At 42.4% G+C, this 17,012-nt stretch overlaps 1 protein-coding gene across 3 annotated transcripts; it reads right to left on the bottom strand.

Moving 5' to 3' along the window:
* Positions 1 to 29: 29 nt before the first annotated feature.
* Positions 30 to 15,972, bottom strand: LOC140305500 (meiosis regulator and mRNA stability factor 1). 3 transcript variants are annotated; one of them, XM_072384393.1, is made up of 27 exons: positions 15,882 to 15,972; positions 15,117 to 15,327; positions 13,504 to 14,355; positions 13,090 to 13,252; positions 12,732 to 12,946; positions 12,429 to 12,546; positions 12,165 to 12,337; positions 10,883 to 11,395; positions 9,864 to 10,012; positions 9,463 to 9,624; positions 9,189 to 9,375; positions 8,861 to 9,039; positions 8,699 to 8,779; positions 8,312 to 8,548; positions 8,101 to 8,220; positions 7,807 to 7,985; positions 7,485 to 7,705; positions 7,252 to 7,394; positions 6,984 to 7,117; positions 6,520 to 6,722; positions 5,418 to 5,645; positions 4,908 to 5,147; positions 4,558 to 4,809; positions 4,301 to 4,361; positions 4,044 to 4,148; positions 3,009 to 3,182; positions 30 to 2,850 (listed from the first exon to the last, which is right to left on the bottom strand). In XM_072384393.1, the coding sequence occupies exons 2-27, from the start codon at positions 15,270 to 15,272 to the stop codon at positions 2,657 to 2,659; spliced, it is 5,439 nt and encodes a 1,812-aa protein (XP_072240494.1). In that variant the 5' UTR covers positions 15,273 to 15,327; positions 15,882 to 15,972; the 3' UTR covers positions 30 to 2,656. The 3 variants fall into 3 exon arrangements, with proteins under 3 accessions (XP_072240494.1, XP_072240495.1, XP_072240496.1); XM_072384394.1 differs by having other exon boundaries at positions 10,883 to 11,014; XM_072384395.1 differs by lacking the exon at positions 10,883 to 11,395.
* Between the last annotated feature and the right edge of the window lie 1,040 nt (positions 15,973 to 17,012).

Raw genomic sequence — 17,012 nt, 5'->3', positions numbered from 1 at the left:
TGAGATTCACAGAAACAGAAGAAGCAGAATTGATGCTTGTGAAATTTTATTCATGGAAGTCTTTTTGGTCCCGTCAATAATAACCGTTACAACCACATGTGGTGCAGCAAGGCAGTAAAACAATGCGACTGAGTGGGCAGGTGAGTGTAGAGCAGACACATCAGTGAGACAGTTGTCGAGCATGTAAACAAAAATTCATCACAAGGCAAACGCTTCCAAGGATAGCTGAATAAACAAGTTCCTTAAAATCTGCTGTTGAACAACTGACTAAGACACACAGTAAGGTGAACAGGGAAAGATAACTTATTTAAACCCCTTTGCAAACATGCATTTCATGAACCAAAACTATGCATAAATGCATATTTCGACAGGTACAGTAGCTTCTCATTGATCTAAACAAAACAAGAACTCAATAAAATATGAGTTAGTTGTCACTGAAGTACTCTGTGAATTTCAGCAAAGCCTAGCAGCTTCTCAAAGTAATGCCTTCATACTGCCAAATCTAGAATTTTCTGTCTTTAAGCCATCTACAATTTGAAATCATTATTCTGAACCGACGACTCTTTCATCAAAGTGGTTTTCTGACAGTCCATAAAACATAGCATGCGATATAAGCCGTAACAGCCCTAAAAATATTCTGATTTGCACGTCACATTTTAGGAAGATGGCAGGTAGGACTATTTCCACACCAAGTTGAGATCCAGTCTGACGAAGAAAACTCATGTTAGAATAGATCAAACACAGACTTAATCCACTAAAATTTGGAAAAAAACAAACTGAATAAGTGGGCTGTTACCCATCCTCCAAGCGTTTTCTCTGAACACAAACAACCTCTGCCTTCGACTTCAGCAGCATCTCGGTGGCGCTCAGTTTCACAGGCAGCAGACATTTGGTGGCATTTCAGCAGCCAGCAGCCGATTAAACACTTTAGACAAAGAAAAGTTGAGAATCAAACACATCTGTAAGTTAAAACTACTCCATGTGGGATGCGAGAGGGTGGGGAGGAGAGATGGCACCTTTCTTCCTGCGCCGTGGCAAATACAAACCATTGTAAAAGCCCGGTGGATACCAGAGAGCCGCAGAGGGTCCTCTGTGTGTTCAGGAGGCTTCCGAAGCCCCCAGCCTGGTCCTCAAACCCACAACCTCCGTCCCATCTCCCCCTAAAACTCACATCCATCCACTGTGACATTAAAAATCAAACTCAGGAGTGCTTGCTGCCCTCCTCAGACTCTTCAACTCAGAGTGGACTCCACCACTCGTACAGTGCCTACCAGCAGCAAAGGTTACCTCAACAAACCTTGAGCACTTACAAGGCAACTGCTAGGGTGACGCCAAATGATCCAAGCATCGTGGTGGAAATAAAGACCGATCTTAAACAAAGTCATCTGTTCCTGCCTGCTCCTCCTGGGATTACACTTTGCATAAACTCAGTTATGCACTCCATGCACATTTCACACCACCTACTCCAGTGTAAACCGCACAGACAAAACACAGCTAAAAGAACACAAAACACACTGACTGCTGGCTAAAGACAAACAATAAAAGTATGTCAGCATCTGCTGCCCGAAGCACACACACAGAAGGAATATCAAGTGCCACCCTTCTCTCCTTTTCATGCCTTCATTATTGGCCACAGAGAGACCAGTCAAAACCTTGCAATGATCTAGGTCAATAAATGAGAATGAAAAAAACAAAAACAAATCCAGAGAGCAGCCATTGATGCAATACGAGTCAAAACCTTTTGATCTATGCCTTTAACAGCCATTTCTCTTCAGTCCCATCACTGAACTGCCCTCATTCCACTTCATTTAGACCAAACTCTTCCACACACGACCGAATACCCTGCACAGTATGGAAGGAACTAAAAACAACATGCGTACGCTTCCTTTAGGAGGAGAATTTATCTCAGTGATAAGCTACTACTTTTTTTTTTTAAAAATTCTGCAAAATGAGACAGCCAGGGAGCTTAGGAGCTGGATTGCTCGACATTTTGGGGTTACCTACAAAGAAAAGTCCCATAAATTTGAAAATATTGTTTTAAATCAAAGTTATTGTCTTTGGAGAGACAAGAAAGTAATGCTGAAGGTGTCTTGACATAATTAACTTACAAAAGCAATCTAAAAACCTTTTTATATGTCAATGTAACAAACTGAAAATGTGAGCAGCTACATTTCTTAGATTTTTGGACAGAAAACCAAGTTATTCATCACTAGCATTTCTCCCGTTGTTAAACAACACTGTACACAGTGACAACTAACTCAGTTTCATTCATAGTAAGCACGAGTTCCTCAACACAGTGGCTATGGCTCTAAACTGAGGATGCACAGTGATTGAAAGCAACTACTGTTGGGATGAAAAACAGGTTACAGCAGCCGAATTCAGAAAATTAAAGAACTGCAAAAAATCTGCAATGAGGGAAAAAAAATATATATATATCACAGCTTGGTGGACATCAGTGAAAACTAAAGAAAAAAGGAAAGGATTGCTGATGAGAAGAAGAAAGAGTAATGCCACAGCCTGTTGGGATGTAGAAGTTACAACACAAATACTCTTTAGGGGTCATTTTTTGTAGTGCTTTGATGTAGCCTGTCAACTCTTCTATTTAGAGTTACTCTTTGTGAGTAGCAGTTTTGCTGGCCGTGGATGTGTGAGCCGATCATAGGCCTGCTGTGAAGGAGAAGTTGGCAGCTAGTTTGATTTTGCTGCGTGAGGCTCTTCTGCTGGGGCTGTTCGTGGACAAAAGGCTCTTCATGTCAGGAGCCGGTAGCGGTCTGGTGACTGCGGAGTCGTCTGTGCTGCCAGGATGCTCCGGTGGATCATCTGCTGCTGGATCTTCAGATTCAGCACCTTCTAATGTCACACACAAATACAAACTGCGCTAACACAAAGATGCAAGTGACAGTGGCAGCTACTATGTTAGTTAAATAAAGGGGAAACTTGAATGGATGCCTCCAGAGCCAGTTCTACTTAAATGACACTGAGGTGAAGACTGAAACATTAAATCTGACCTGTTGGTAGTTGTGGTGGTGGAGTCTTCTCAAAGTGCATTAGGTCAATGTGCTGGAGGACGACTGGGTCCGGGTGGAGCTGAGGTGATGGTAGACAGGATGGTACGGGACCACACAACAGGTCCAGTGGTGACGTTAGACACAGCAGCTCTGACTCTGCAGCTGCATCACCACCTGGCAGAGAAAACAAAGACCCACCTGAAAATACGGACACTTCTGCAGCAGCGACTGCAGTAAACAGAAAACTTTAAAGAGAGAAAGTGCAAGAATCCTTCAGGTCATGAGGAGCATAACACCCCCTCTCAGGTTGGTACGAGGGGTCAGCTGTCGATGACGGCTTTAGGAGGAGAGCAGCCCGACACGAGATACTTCGTCCAATGCAATCTCATCACGTTGTTACAAGGCGGCCACTCACATATGCTGCTTGGCCATATGACACCGACTTCAAGCCCCCCTGACATTTCTTTTCTCATTAGTGTTTTAGACTGTATTGGCTCCTGTATAGTGGAATGATTAATACCGCTATTCATACTGGCTCAGTTCCCAGCTTCGTTAAACAAGCTGGACCCATCTCTTGCAAACAGTTACAGGCCATATATCCCAATGACCTTTTACGTTAAAGATTTTGAAGAAAGAAAGAATAATAAAAAATAAAAAAAACATTGAGAATCTAATAATTTCTTGGATAAAATCAATGTCATGGATATTTTCCAGTCTGGTTTTAGCACACTGCTTTACTTAAAGTTTCCAGTGACATTTGATGGCAGCAGACTCTGGAGAACACACGACTTTGGTTTTATTGGCGCTCACCTTTTCTTTTGATACCATTGGCTGCAGCATCATGACAAACAGGCTTAAGGACTAGTATGGGATCAGTGGTTTTGTTTTAAAATGGTTCATGTCATATCCATCTGAGATCTTTGAGTGTTTGTATGAATCAAGTGACGTCTGAAACAACATCTCTGCCTTGTGGGGGTACCTGAGGGTTCGGACTTGGACAATCTTGGCCAGTCTATATGAGGAAGCGTGCATTACCTGGACTCTGGGTTCCAGATGTTGCAGTGCTAACAGGACTGTCTCTCGGGCTCTCGGTGTTCTCTCCTGGCTGGGGGCTGTTGGACACTGAAGAGCTTGCTCTAGCTAAAAACACAAAAACCCATTTGATAATGGCATGTATACACTGCGCAGGCACATCTCATTAAATCACAGCCACAGCTTATCCTTCAGTCAATCAACAGGGTCAAAGTGTCCATCAAGTCTGATTTAAACAGATATTATAAATAAGTCTTTACCTTTCATATCGTTCTTCAAAACGATAATCCTCTTGTGACCGTGCCCTTTGATCCAAACCACCTGACAACACAGCCAAACAACACAGCCAAAAACAAAAAAAGGAGTTAAAATAAGCAAAGATAACTGGGTGTATGTTTGTGTATATCAGAGTAATACAAGCTACAGGTTGTGTGAACAGAGGCACCTCTTTTTTTTTATATTAGCTGTTCTAGTTGACAACAAATGAATACAACAAAGACAACAAAGACATGTCCACCTGTGGAATGGCACTGAGCAGCTCATCAGTGCTGAAGCATCCGTAAAAGCGTGGTTCAAGGCTGCAGCCTGTAAATTTGCTATAAGCCCCCTGGAACTCAGTCAGGAAGATCTGGTTGTAATGGTAAGTGTGGAGCAGCGCGCAGACGTTACGAGCAAATTGGTAAAGCCTGGTGAGCCTCACCCATTCATCCCCACTACCACTGGCTGCGTTTACAGCTTTACCATCTTCATCATTTTCTTCATGGTACAACTGTGGAGGAAAAAGAGAAACGAGTCACAGACATTAACTTCTTTTTAAAGAGAAATGAGAAATCATTAAGCTTCTTGAAGGAAAATTCTTGTTCCAACCTCCACAAGATATGGGAGACTCTTGAGTAACTCGCTCAGGGAGAGGAACCCATATTCACATGGATTTAGCAGGTTTCCCTGAGCAGAGAGGTAGCGCTGGCTCAGCTCCTCCACCTTCATCCCCTTGGTGAGTTGATCATTTTCTTGGGACATGAGTAGAGCCAGCAGCTGGGAGGTCAGCAACCTCAGAGACTTCCTGTTGATCAGCTGCACTTCCCGACCTTCTGAGCCATCCACCACCTTGAATATGATAAGAAAATGGCTTTTTGTCAACTTCTGTATTGTAGGTAGCAGAGTACAGGATTACTCAAGCAAACTGGTAGGGTAATGCCAAAAAACAGCTCTAAATCAGATGAATCAGGCATTCAAATGCATCAGTATTAGAATTAGAGATGTACCAATTTAAATTTCTTAGTTGACCCGACTAGTCCATGTTTGGCCAGTTCAGATTTTCTTTCAAGCAACTATAATAAAAAAAGCTGAAAAACGTGCATGAACACGTGTTCTTACCTTGACAACATGGCAGAGTTTGGCCAGCAGAGCAGGCAGAGAGGTTGCATCATAGTCCTGAAGACGGAGACCATAACCAAAGGTCTTGCTGTACTCTGTGAGCAGCTGGCTGACAGGAAGACTGGAGTTTTTCTGAGCTCGCAGCAGCTTGACCAGCTGAGCTGCCAGAGCCTTGACACGCTCAACCTCCGTCAGAGTCAGCACCTTCTCCTCACCGCATTCCAACACCTGATGGGGGAGACGGAATTGAATAAATCAAGACGGCATTCATAAGTGGAGTTGCATGTACCAGTAAATAGATTTGTGATCGTTTCATATCCAAAAGTCAAAGAGCAATTTATTTGTACAGCACATTTCATGTCCAAAACAATTCAAAGTGCTTTACATGAAATAAAAGCATTGCAGCGGGGAGCAGAAGAAGCATTAAAAATATATAAAAGAATACAAAGAGAAAGAAATAAAATAATTGAAATGAATAAAAACAGGCAACAGTCTAGATAAGTTAAAAGATACAGTGCAGATTTCATGCATAGACACATGAGAGAAGAAATGTTTTTAACCTGGATTTAAAAATGTCTACATTTGGTGACAGTTTAATCCACTTGTCTGCAGCATAACTAAATGCTGCTTCTCCGTGTTTAGTCTAGACTGGACCAGCTGACCCGAGTCTTTGGATCAAAGAGCTCTGCTGGGTTTATATTCTTTGAACATATCAGATGTATTTGGGGCCTAAACCATTTTGGGATTTGTAAACCATCAGTTGGCTTTTAAAATCTATTCTGTGACTGACTGGAAGCCAGTGTAAAGATCTTAAAACTGGTGTGATGTGTTCAGATCTCTTAGTTCTGGTTAAAACTCTAGAAGCAGTGTTCTGTCCACATGATAACTAAGAGAAGGCTTAAAAAAAAGCTGATCCAGAGTATGGGAGCAATGCCCTACTGAGTCAAGCAGCAATGTGTGATATTGAGTAAAATAAACTTTCATTGATAAAAATCCCACTGAAGTGTAGACTGTTGCTCTTTCACACGTCACATTACGACCACCAATTCACACCAAAATCTCTCTTTGCTAACACTACACCTCGCTCCTTGACCCGACTTACCATCAGAACGTTGGGAATTGCTTCGAAGAGCTCCATGAGCTTGGTGAATCCGTAGTAGCTGAGCTTGCACTGACGACCAAAGTGGTGGTGGTACGTCGGTATGAACTTACTGAAGGGCATTCGGCAGTGAGGCTGGTGACGGAGGAGGTCCACCACCTCCTTTCCAAACTGCTTGGTTCGCTCCATTTCGTCTACAGTCCGCTCTGAAACAAAAGGAGGGAGTTACTTATTAAACAAAATGTTTTGCTGATACAAAGTGAACAGTCAAATTTACCAGTTCTGTCTTTTTAAATAAACAGTCTTCAGACATTAATGTAAACTACATGACCACTAGTGACATTTTAACACAAGTAGTTTAAGCAAATACTTAAAGGGTCACTTTAAATAAGAAAATCTTAGAAAATTCTGGCGTAGTCACTTTTCCAAAACAATATCAAGTGTTTTTGCAAGTGCCTTAAACTGACCCCTCTTAGGAACAGAGATGATCGTGTCCAATGCTTGGTGTGTGATGGTGATGGTGGTGTCAGGGATCTCCGTCAGCAGGTCCATCAAGTCACATATGCCATAGTCTGTTACCTTCCAGTCTCTGGAGAAGCACCTGATATACGAGGCACATGAACACATTACAAACATCTGTAAAACTAATGATCCAAACTCTTCTTAGACAGTTTACTTGTGAGGGAAAGTCACAGTGAAAGCCATCATCAAGAGCTCCAAATAATGTTTACTGACCAATGATACGCCTGCATGAAGTCCCTGATTGCCACTTGCTTGCTGGCCTGAAACTTAAGTAGTTTAAGCAGGTCTTGGGTGAAGCGCTTCACTTGTGCTCGGTGGGTTAGGGTCAGTAAACGCTTGGTGCCCATACCCAAGATCTGTTATTGAAGAAAATGCATTTTAAAAAGCAATAAAACAATACAGAAAAACAAAAAATGGGTTATAATAGATTATTCTCATTACAATACCTGTAGGACATGTGGCACAGCCTCCAGAAGCTCAAGCAACTTAGAGAAGCCATAGTCAGAGACACGGCACTGCTTGGCAAAGTGATGGTGGTATAAAGGTATGAATTTGCTGATTGGCATGATGCAAGACGGCTGACTCTTCAACAGGTCAATAATCTCTCTGCTAAACTGGATGAGCTGTGGATTGCCAACTGGGCTCTTGCAGCGCTGAATCCACGGCTCTACATGGAAACAAACACACGGCAGTGATAAAAATGAACAGATATGAACTTTAAATAAAAAAAATCTACCACAAAATTCTGACATTTGTGAATATTCTTACCAGAGTTTTGTGCAGGTGGTTTGTTGTGGACCCACTTGATGACTTTGAAGCCATTTTGAGCTGTGACGATCGTGATGCTGGGAACACAGGTGATGAGATGCTCTAGAGGAATGCCACCCTCCATCGTCTCATTGCCCAGCTGCAGAGGGTTGAATTTTGCAGCATAACAGTCTGGGAAACTAAACAGAAATCAAACCACATTATTTACTTTGTAATGTGTGCAATATTTGCACAGTCTAAAGGAAAAGGTTTGAGGTAAAAAGCCTGTACATGGATTAATGAGCTCATCGATACCTGAGAAGAGGAAGAGTGCCCTCATGTGACTGCAACAGACTGTGGATCTCAGAGGCTAAGGTGCTCAGAGACATCACAACAAAGGGGATTTTGTAGGAGTCGGGGTCAAAGTCAGCCTCACTACAAACAAACAAAAACTCCAATCAGAGATGGTGGAAGAGGTGACAGTCTGCTAACTCCTCCTGTGCACATTTCAATCAAGATTCTATACCTGAAGTCCTTCTGTGCATAATGCTGTCTGCAAACAGGCTCGTGGTACTCAAGCTCCTCAAATACAACCGGGCTTCCACTTGAGGAGGAGCCCTCCTGGGACTGCGAGGATCCCAGTGGACTCTGTCGAATTTGGCTATTTTGAAGAAGGCATACAAGCTTTGAGCCTCCCTGTTCCCGCACTGAAAGCAGCTCCGGTAGCCTGTAGAGATCACCAATCACCAGTTTACGGGAGTATCTAGATATACGGAGGAGAAAAAAAAAATAAAGACAAAGCTTAAACACGCATCCACTTTTTATTGTAGAGTTTATCGTCTTGTAAAACTGTGCAAAGCGCAAAACATGATTAAAGAGAGTTTGAAAGCCACTCGTCAAGACAGGCACTAACTTCTTCTCATAGATCTCAGTGAACTTGAATAGAGGAAGGCAATTTGCGGGTGCATCCTGAAGAATACAGATGATCTCTGTGCTGTGAAAAGACAAAAGCTTTAATAACCACGACCAACATATTCCCCAAACAGTCAAATATACCTCAAAATATAAACTTTACCTGAGCAAAGCAAGAGACTTGTTGTTGCCACCGGTAATCAGAGACACCCGAATACGTTTGCCTCCAATCTTATGACGGTGTAGGCCACTGACAGCCCCGATAGCCTGGTGCAGGGAAACCATCTGAATTGTGGCCTTCAGCTGATAATCAGTGTGGGGACTCAGCTCCACAGCTTTCACCTAGACAAAACAAAGCAGAACACAAGGATAACTTTGAATGAAAAGATAAATCTTGTCTCAAGTAGGGAATGTGTCAATCTCACTGCAAGCAAACGCTAATATTTTCTTCCTTTGGACTAAGATTTGAGCTGTGCATAAATCAATTTGACCTGTCCATATCGGGAGAAGCCGTCATGCAGCGTCTGCTGCAGATCCATACGAGACATTCTGTAGTCTACGTTGGCCACCTGGACCTCTGCTCCCTCAGAAAAAGGCTCAGGAGGACCTTCAGGACAAGGACTACGAGGGGTAGCAAGTAGAGGCGAGGAGCGGCTCGACAGGGAGGGGGATACACTCCTTTTGTTGGAGAAATGGAAGATGTTTGAGGATGCAGCTAATATGGTCTTTTCTGTTCAACATTATGAGAGGCTGGATAATGTGTACCTGGATGACCAGGAGCCCTGAGACAAGACAAGAGGACTGAAGCTCCTGTGCAGATTCAACTTGCTGAAGGCTGAGGGTGTGCTAATTTGGAACTCCCCTGAGGTCCTATCCCCTTTTTCTGCAAGGGATTCAGTCACACTTTGGGGACTGGAGCCCTCTCTCCTACACAAAAAAAAAAAAGATGAGTGAAAAAAATACTGATTATTATTATAATATACTGAACAAATAAAAGCTGGTGTTGAACTATTAAAGACAAACAAATGGCAAATATACTGCCCCTCCCAGGAAAATGTTTTAAAGCTACAATTTCCCCCCCCCCCATACTTTACAAAGAAATATTATCAGAAGTTTAATCTCATTATCAAGTGAGACATTCTTATGTCCCCCATCTGTGAGTGTACCTCTTCCTGTACATGGATTCTCCAGGAAGCTTGGACAGCTGCTCCAGTGCTCTCGTCTCACCATTCCCGTGAGGTGACAAGGAAGCACCACGTCCTTTGTCCAGGTGGGGAAGACCCACTCTGGGCTTGCCCTCTGTATTAACCAGCTCCTGGATCAAGCAGAAGGGAGGAGATATCATTTACCGCTGGATACTGTTCGTGTCTCTTATGTGTAAAGGCGGCAGGAGGATGAGTTGATTAGTACGATTTGTTAAGGCACGTGAAAACAAGGTAGAAAAGTAACAGACGGACATTAACTAATGTACTGGGATATAACTAGAGATGCACACAAGCCAATGTAGCGCATTACACAGTCCAATACAGTGAATTTTACTGCGATTTCATCCTGCTACAAAGTCAGTCAAGAGAACTGTGACAGAAGAGATTTATATTAATTACTTGTCACAAAGCCAGAGACCAAGAGAATTTTACTCAAATTTTGACATTCATGAACAAATGATAAAAAATTAAACTGAAAGTCCTCTTTACTGTCCAGCAGCAGGAAAGTTCAAAATGTCCATCTGTAGTTTTTTTAGTCCAGTAAGTGGATACATTTTCTTGCAATTTAGCAAGAAAAACACAAGAAATGTCAGTTTTGTCATGATGGAAAAGATCACAAGGCAAATTCCCACACAATTCAGAAGAAGAAAATGGACAGACCAAAACTGGCTACCCACAAAGCAGAAGTTTGTCAGCTCAAATATACTCGACAAACACAAAAAGATTAAGCTCTATGGCAACTCATGCATCCTACGATTAATGAACAACATACATGCAGGACAGGAGGGGATAAATGAAGCACGAGCAACAATTAATACATGCAAGCACAGGCAGACAATGTAAGCGGGCAGTTATTAAGCCATTAGTTAAAGCAGCAATTAGAAGGGCATTGGGGTGGGGGTGCGACTTAAATGGCAGTCCAGACAAGGACAGAGGGCAATGGAGTTTGAGGGGAAGCAGGCATAGATGAGTCTGCTGACCTGATGGGGCTTGGCTGGAGCACCACCGGGAGGCCCACTGGACCCCCTCCTGGGGCTGTAGGGCCTCTCAGGCTCTTGGCCAGGGGTAGGACACGGGCATGTTGCCCGCCGTGGCCTCCTTGGTGACCTGGGCTTCTCCAGGGGAAGAAAAGAGAAGGTGGATATTGATGGGGGAGGGGCAAACACTGAATCCTGGGTTTGATAGTTCTGATTCTGAGGCAAGTGATGGGACTGAGACTGGAGCTCAGCCTCAGGACTGGCATCATCTTTGAGCCTTGGGGAGAAGGAAAGGCTGATTCGGTGGCCAAACACATCCTCATTTTCCATTCGCTTGCGGGCCCGTGCAGCTGCCTCAGAGCTGCCAAAACGGAGGACTGCTGTGCCCTGGGACATGCTCAGCACCTTGCCACCGCAGTTGTCTGACAGGCGGCGGAGCCTGAGCTTCACAGCATTCCGAAGGCTCTTGTCACAGATGACAGGGAGGTTGTGCACATAGAGAAGGTTGAAACTGGGCTGAGGGAGGGGAGGAAGAGACATCGCGCGTGTGTGGTTTGTATGTTTTCCACTTAAAAAAAAAACTGAAGGTGTTTTGACCTACTTGAAAAATAAGTTATAGAATGGCTGACAGTGGTACACAGTGATGACAGCAAGTTCTCAAACCCTTTTGTTTGCTACACATCATTAAAAAACAAAACAAAAACACTTCAGATTTGTCGAACACTGCCTAAAAAACAAAAAAACCCCGAAAGCTTGAAATGTCTCACTCACAGCATTCAGACACTGTTGGGTCACTCACTTCAGATGCTTCTGCAGCTTAAGATGTGTCCACTTGTGCCAAACTGAATTCAGTGGCCTAAATTAGCGAGGCACATGCACATATCTCTACATAAGGTCTCATTGTTGATGGTGTAAGCAAGCATAAAAACAGAGCAATGAGGTTCAGAATATTGCTTGCACTCTTAAAAAAATAAATAAATAAAATCGAAGAACGCATGTTCAGTTTGATGAAAGAAAAAAAAAAAAAAGGATAAACCTGAAATAAATTTTAAAAAATGCGGAAAAACTTAAAGAGTCTGAAAACTTTCTGTCAGCACTGTAGATGTGAAAAAAAAGATCCCCAAAATAAATCTGAAACTGCCTCACTCTCTGCTTTCTTGGCGAGTCAACACTAAAATGAGATTCTTCTTTGTTAATCTGCACAGTACCTACTTACCTTACTCAATAGAGCATAAATTAAAAACAAATCATTCTTTTAGGCCCCAACGCAGCATTAGAGGCCTACCTGTGCTTTGACAAGCATACGTGGTGGCAGATCAGCTGTGATCTCCTGAAAGGCCACGTGGCTGTGGGCGTGCTGCAGAAGGGCTGAAGACGTATGGTTTCCGTGGACCAGAATTACCTGGAAACCGTGGCGATGACGCAAGTCACTCAACTCACTTGCAAAATTCACGTCCGCTGTTGACAATGAGAAGAAATGACGTTTTTAAGTCACAGAAGTTTGTGACATCATGGCTGTAATACACTGCTGTTAATCTTAGGAACTCACAGGACACTAGTACGACAGTTGCAGGTGCCGTGTGGGTCTCAGCGAAGCGTCGTAGGCTCTGACGCAGCTTATCATCGGCAGCATTCTTGGACGTGGCGTTTATGTGCGCAACAGTAACCTGATGCAAAGGCAACAGTTTTGTTTTATTAAACCTCTAATGTACAGTGTCCAGTTTATTGTGAGCATAGCACAGGTACACCAAATTCTCAAAATCAAACTTGGTAAGTTCCATTTTTAGTGGCAAATATAACCAGGGAAATTATTCTAAAAGCTGAAACCATTTTATGTCACTTTTGCTGATACCTGGCAGTTGTTGAGCTCTTGGATGACAGCTTTACTCTCCTTGCTGATATCACAGACGCAAATAAACTCGGCTTCACGATGTCCCTGGAAGAAACGGCTGCGAATACGGTGGACTACAGCTCCAGCAGAGCGTCCACTGGGCACATTGCAGTTCTCAATGTCCCAAAAGACACCCACTGGAGGGATGTTCTCAGGGCCACTACTTTCTGGAGAACCTAACAAAACAATAATTTAAAACCTTGAGGCATCTTAACAGCATCAAATCTCTCAAATTACTTCACAGCATGCCGTTCCGACAGGAAATTCAATACATGACAGATATGTGGGTGTCCAAAAATAGATTATAAAGTTCACTAACCATACTTATGTCCAGTTTTGCTAAGGTTGGTGGTGGGCATGATTGCCTTGCCATCAGATGATGTGCCACAGCCATTACAAATAGGGACAGGGATAGATGCAGTTCGAGGGGTAGGAATATTGGGCCACACTTTATCAGGCCCTGTAGTCAGACCATTCATGGGCTGCAAATAAGAAAAAATTAAACAACTGACAGGGAAACTGAAACCCAACTGACATGAACATGAAATAATAACATGCCAAAACGCATACAAAAACAATGTATCTACATGGTTCTGTAATCAGTAGACACAGGATCCAGTTGCCTACATATTTATGACACACACACACACACACACACACACACACACACACACACACACACACACACACACGCATAAAAAGAAAGGCATAGTGAATAAGGAACTCTACCAACCTTCAACAAGCACTCCTGGCAGTAGTGTCCCCCCTTCACACAAACCGTGCTTTCAACATTTAGGTGCATAGGATTAGAGTAAAAGTGCGCCGAGGTGGTTGAAGCAGTAATAGTGTTGGTAGCTGGGTAATCACAGAGTATGCTTCTCTGGGATCTTCTGGCTGATGGGCTGCAGTCCACACCACAGGTGTAAAAACCAGAAGAGGCCAAGCAAGAGCCATGCAAAGGAGCAGGTAGAGAGGAAACAGAGGAAGCCAGAGGGGCTAAAGAGGGAAAGATGCTGGGTTGACTGCATGGGAGAGGTGTAGCTGAGCAGGTGTGGAGAAGCCCCGAACAGCAGGGGTGGTAGGGGTGTGATGAAAGAGGCTGCGAGGTAGCAACAGAGGGCAGGCAAGGTTTACATCCAAGACTGAGCATAGAATCAGAGACCTCAACTCCACTGCTGCAGCTTGGTTTACATTTAAGCTGATAAACAGATGAGGCTACAGAGCAGGACGCAGAGCTGCTACTGATAGGTGCCCCTAGAGAGCGTTGGGCTGTATAAAGTGAAACAACCCCATCAATGTTGCTACTACTACCAACAACACCTCTGCCACCCAACAACCCATAGCCATCTGTGCTGCAATAGTCACAGTGGGTGCAAACGCTTACTTTGGGGCAAGCCCCTTCTTGCTGTTGCGGTGGTTGTTGGTGAGAGTCTTGTGAAAGCTGAGGAGGAGGCGGCAAGCAGGGGGGAGGCAAATGGAGAGGGGCCAGCGGAAAGGGCTGGGATAATTGGGAAGGGGAGCTGTGGTGTGGAGGAGGGACATCTTTCAGTTCCAGCACAGCCTTTCTGTTATCCATGTAATTGTTCTGAAATACCAAAAGTAAAAAAAAAAAAAAACAAGTGTTAGTTCAGTGGATTGTTTTGAGTAAATGTTTTCAAATTACATTAAAAAGATTCATGATAGTCAGCTGAACCCGCTCATATGGAGGAGGGTACCATCTTAAGTGTGAAGCAAATTATACTACTTGAAAGAGTCGGAGTAAAACTTGAAACTGAAAAACAGACAAAGGAGAAATGGGTTTACATATCCCATCCTGATCTGAACGATTCTTCAAATAATCTTCAGCACATTCAAATCTGTATTTAGAGCAGTTTTCATGTGATCAGTCCACATATTAGCAACAGGTCCGAACACAAATACACTGATGGCTGAGTTTAGTATTTAATGGTGTTCAGGGAAATCATTATGCAAATACCTTTTACTGAGCAGTCCCATGACTCACTCTGATCATGGTTGCCCGCTGTACATAACCACTACTTACATATGCCAAAATGAACTGTTACTAACTGTCTTTACACTGATGATGCAATTTTATTGGAATACATTTCTGACTCAATACCAAATAAGAAAAGCTTCATATCTGTTAAGAAATGTAAAATATGCTGAAAGCATTTGCAAAGCAACAAACATTTGATATAATGGTCAGTGAAAACTTTACACAGATGATCAGAGAATGCACCTACAACATGTTGTGTTCAATTCCCTGGTTTTCAATAAGGATCTTCCATCTTAGCGTCTAAAATGTTTGCGTACAGCTCTCTTGAATGTTTCAACATGTATACATACACTTTTACTTGTCGTCTGAGGGGATGTTGTCTCATTTGCGGGGAAGCAGTCTTTGAGTTTCCACAGCAGAGTGGAGGCCTCTGTTTTGGGGTGACTGAGCCAAGACATGGGTCTTGAGCTGCATATGGATTTCTCCTTTCCCAGTCCTTCCATCATACAAACCACAGGGGTCTTTCACCACACCTTCGTCTATCTTTACTCTCATGCTTTCCTGTGCAGAGGAAATGAAAGTGAAGAAATCGGACGTGTCCTTTAGTTTTACCGATACCGATAAAGGGCACCGACTCATTTTTGATAACACGGTCTTCTGGTTAAATGTGCGTTTTAGCCACGCAATACGGCTTCGTAGCCAGCTCAAAACAACTACAGGAATTTCGATGTTGAAATTTTACGATTTGGACAGATTTTATGAAGCTGGTGCCAGTTTTGTTTTACCAAAACGAGGCAGGAAAACAAACAGACCTCACGTTCAGTTAGCTACAAGCTAGCTAAGGTTATGGTCGTCTGAGTTAAAGTCGTTTATATCAGTATTGACTTGCTAAGTTTACTAGCTAGACTGCTGCCTAAAATGATCCCTTTATTCAACGTTACCTATATGTAGCTATTCAGGCTAACAACAGACGTCGTTAATTTAACTTGAGCAGGTTTGTGAAAACACAAACACGAGTGCTCTCCCACGCAACCGAACACAATATTTAAGGTAAAATCCTTATTACTTGATAATTGTAAACAATTTTCACAGCGGTAGGTAATTTAGCTATCTACCTGCGAAGGTTTCCTCCCTCACATCCTCCTCAACGAACCGTTCCCTACTATCTGTCTCCCTAGAAACGCGCACCTTTTTGTAACCAACAACCGCCATAAAGCATGAGGGTGTGTCGTAAATCTTGTTTACAGATTTCGTGTTGTGTAAAGCGACTTTAAACGCAATAGAAATTACAACAGAGATGTTTAGCCAGGAGGCTATTAAATGTGGGTGAGATAAGAAAAAGATCTGACAATCAACAATTATATGGTAGACGTACTCGACCTTTCTAATCAGTTTTGGGTAGAAACGGATTACACGTGATTGAGATTGTGTCACTAGATTGCATTTTACGATAACGCGATTACGTTACTGTACTTTAGAAATATGATAGTAAAAACGTAACATGAACACCTTGGGAAACCTTCCGTAGGGATGATTTTATATGTTTATAACGTATGTCAAACTAAAATGATGAACTCCTCTTTTGTTTCTCTGCAGCAAGGAAAACTACACATGTTTATGTTTATGTATTTATCCAAAGCGACTTACAAATGAAGATATAACAAGCTATATATAAAAAGCTAACAATAAACATCCCTCACGCTGTATAATTCACGGTGTACATGTGTACTTAAAATGTTCACATTCAAAATTCAGTCCGGCCAAATCTAAATGTTTGAAACATTTTCAAAGTGCAATATTTTCATTGTTTGATTGTGAGGCAAATACAAAATATTTCTGACTAAATATCATATATTTTTCTAATATAATTGGTTTACATGAACAACTCAAGGTTTTGTTGTCATGTGTATCCTGACCTACATTTCAAAGTAATCTGATTTCATCCATGTGCTTCATATATTACTTGCAAATTCATGTATTTATATTTCCGGGTTAGAATCATATGGGAAAGTTAAAAATCATGTCAGTGCTATAATAATCCATCTTAACATTTGTCACTGATCACTGGACACAATATAACAGTATTTGGTGGTCACCTTGATTTTTATTGATATTTTTTGGAAACATCTTTATATAAATAATTGTTGAAGAATTGGCCAATTTCGTCAAGATTTCATGGTTTACTTCTAATCCAAAACTTAATGCAAGAGAATATTGTATTTGTTGACAAATAATTCGATATTTTT

The sequence above is a fragment of the Leuresthes tenuis genome, unplaced genomic scaffold (genome assembly GCF_036924035.1).
Source record: "Leuresthes tenuis unplaced genomic scaffold, fLeuTen1.0.hap1 SCAF_4, whole genome shotgun sequence".
NCBI lineage: Eukaryota > Metazoa > Chordata > Actinopteri > Atheriniformes > Atherinopsidae > Leuresthes > Leuresthes tenuis.
The sequence above is the reverse complement of the archived record's forward strand: the minus strand, read 5'-3'. Positions and strand labels throughout refer to the sequence as shown.

What these genes read in the sequence shown, in the direction of transcription:
- LOC140305500 (XM_072384393.1), bottom strand. Translation starts at nt 15,272, where the DNA reads ATGATGGAAGGACTGGGAAAGGAGAAATCCATATGCAGCTCAAGACCC. An exon ending in CTCAGACGACAAGTAAAAGT is followed by an intron (nt 14,356 to 15,116) that starts GTATGTATACAT and finishes TTGGTATTTCAG; the next exon opens with AACAATTACATGGATAACAG. An exon ending in TGCTCAGTGCCATTCCACAG is followed by an intron (nt 4,362 to 4,557) that starts GTGGACATGTCT and finishes CTGTGTTGTCAG; the next exon opens with GTGGTTTGGATCAAAGGGCA.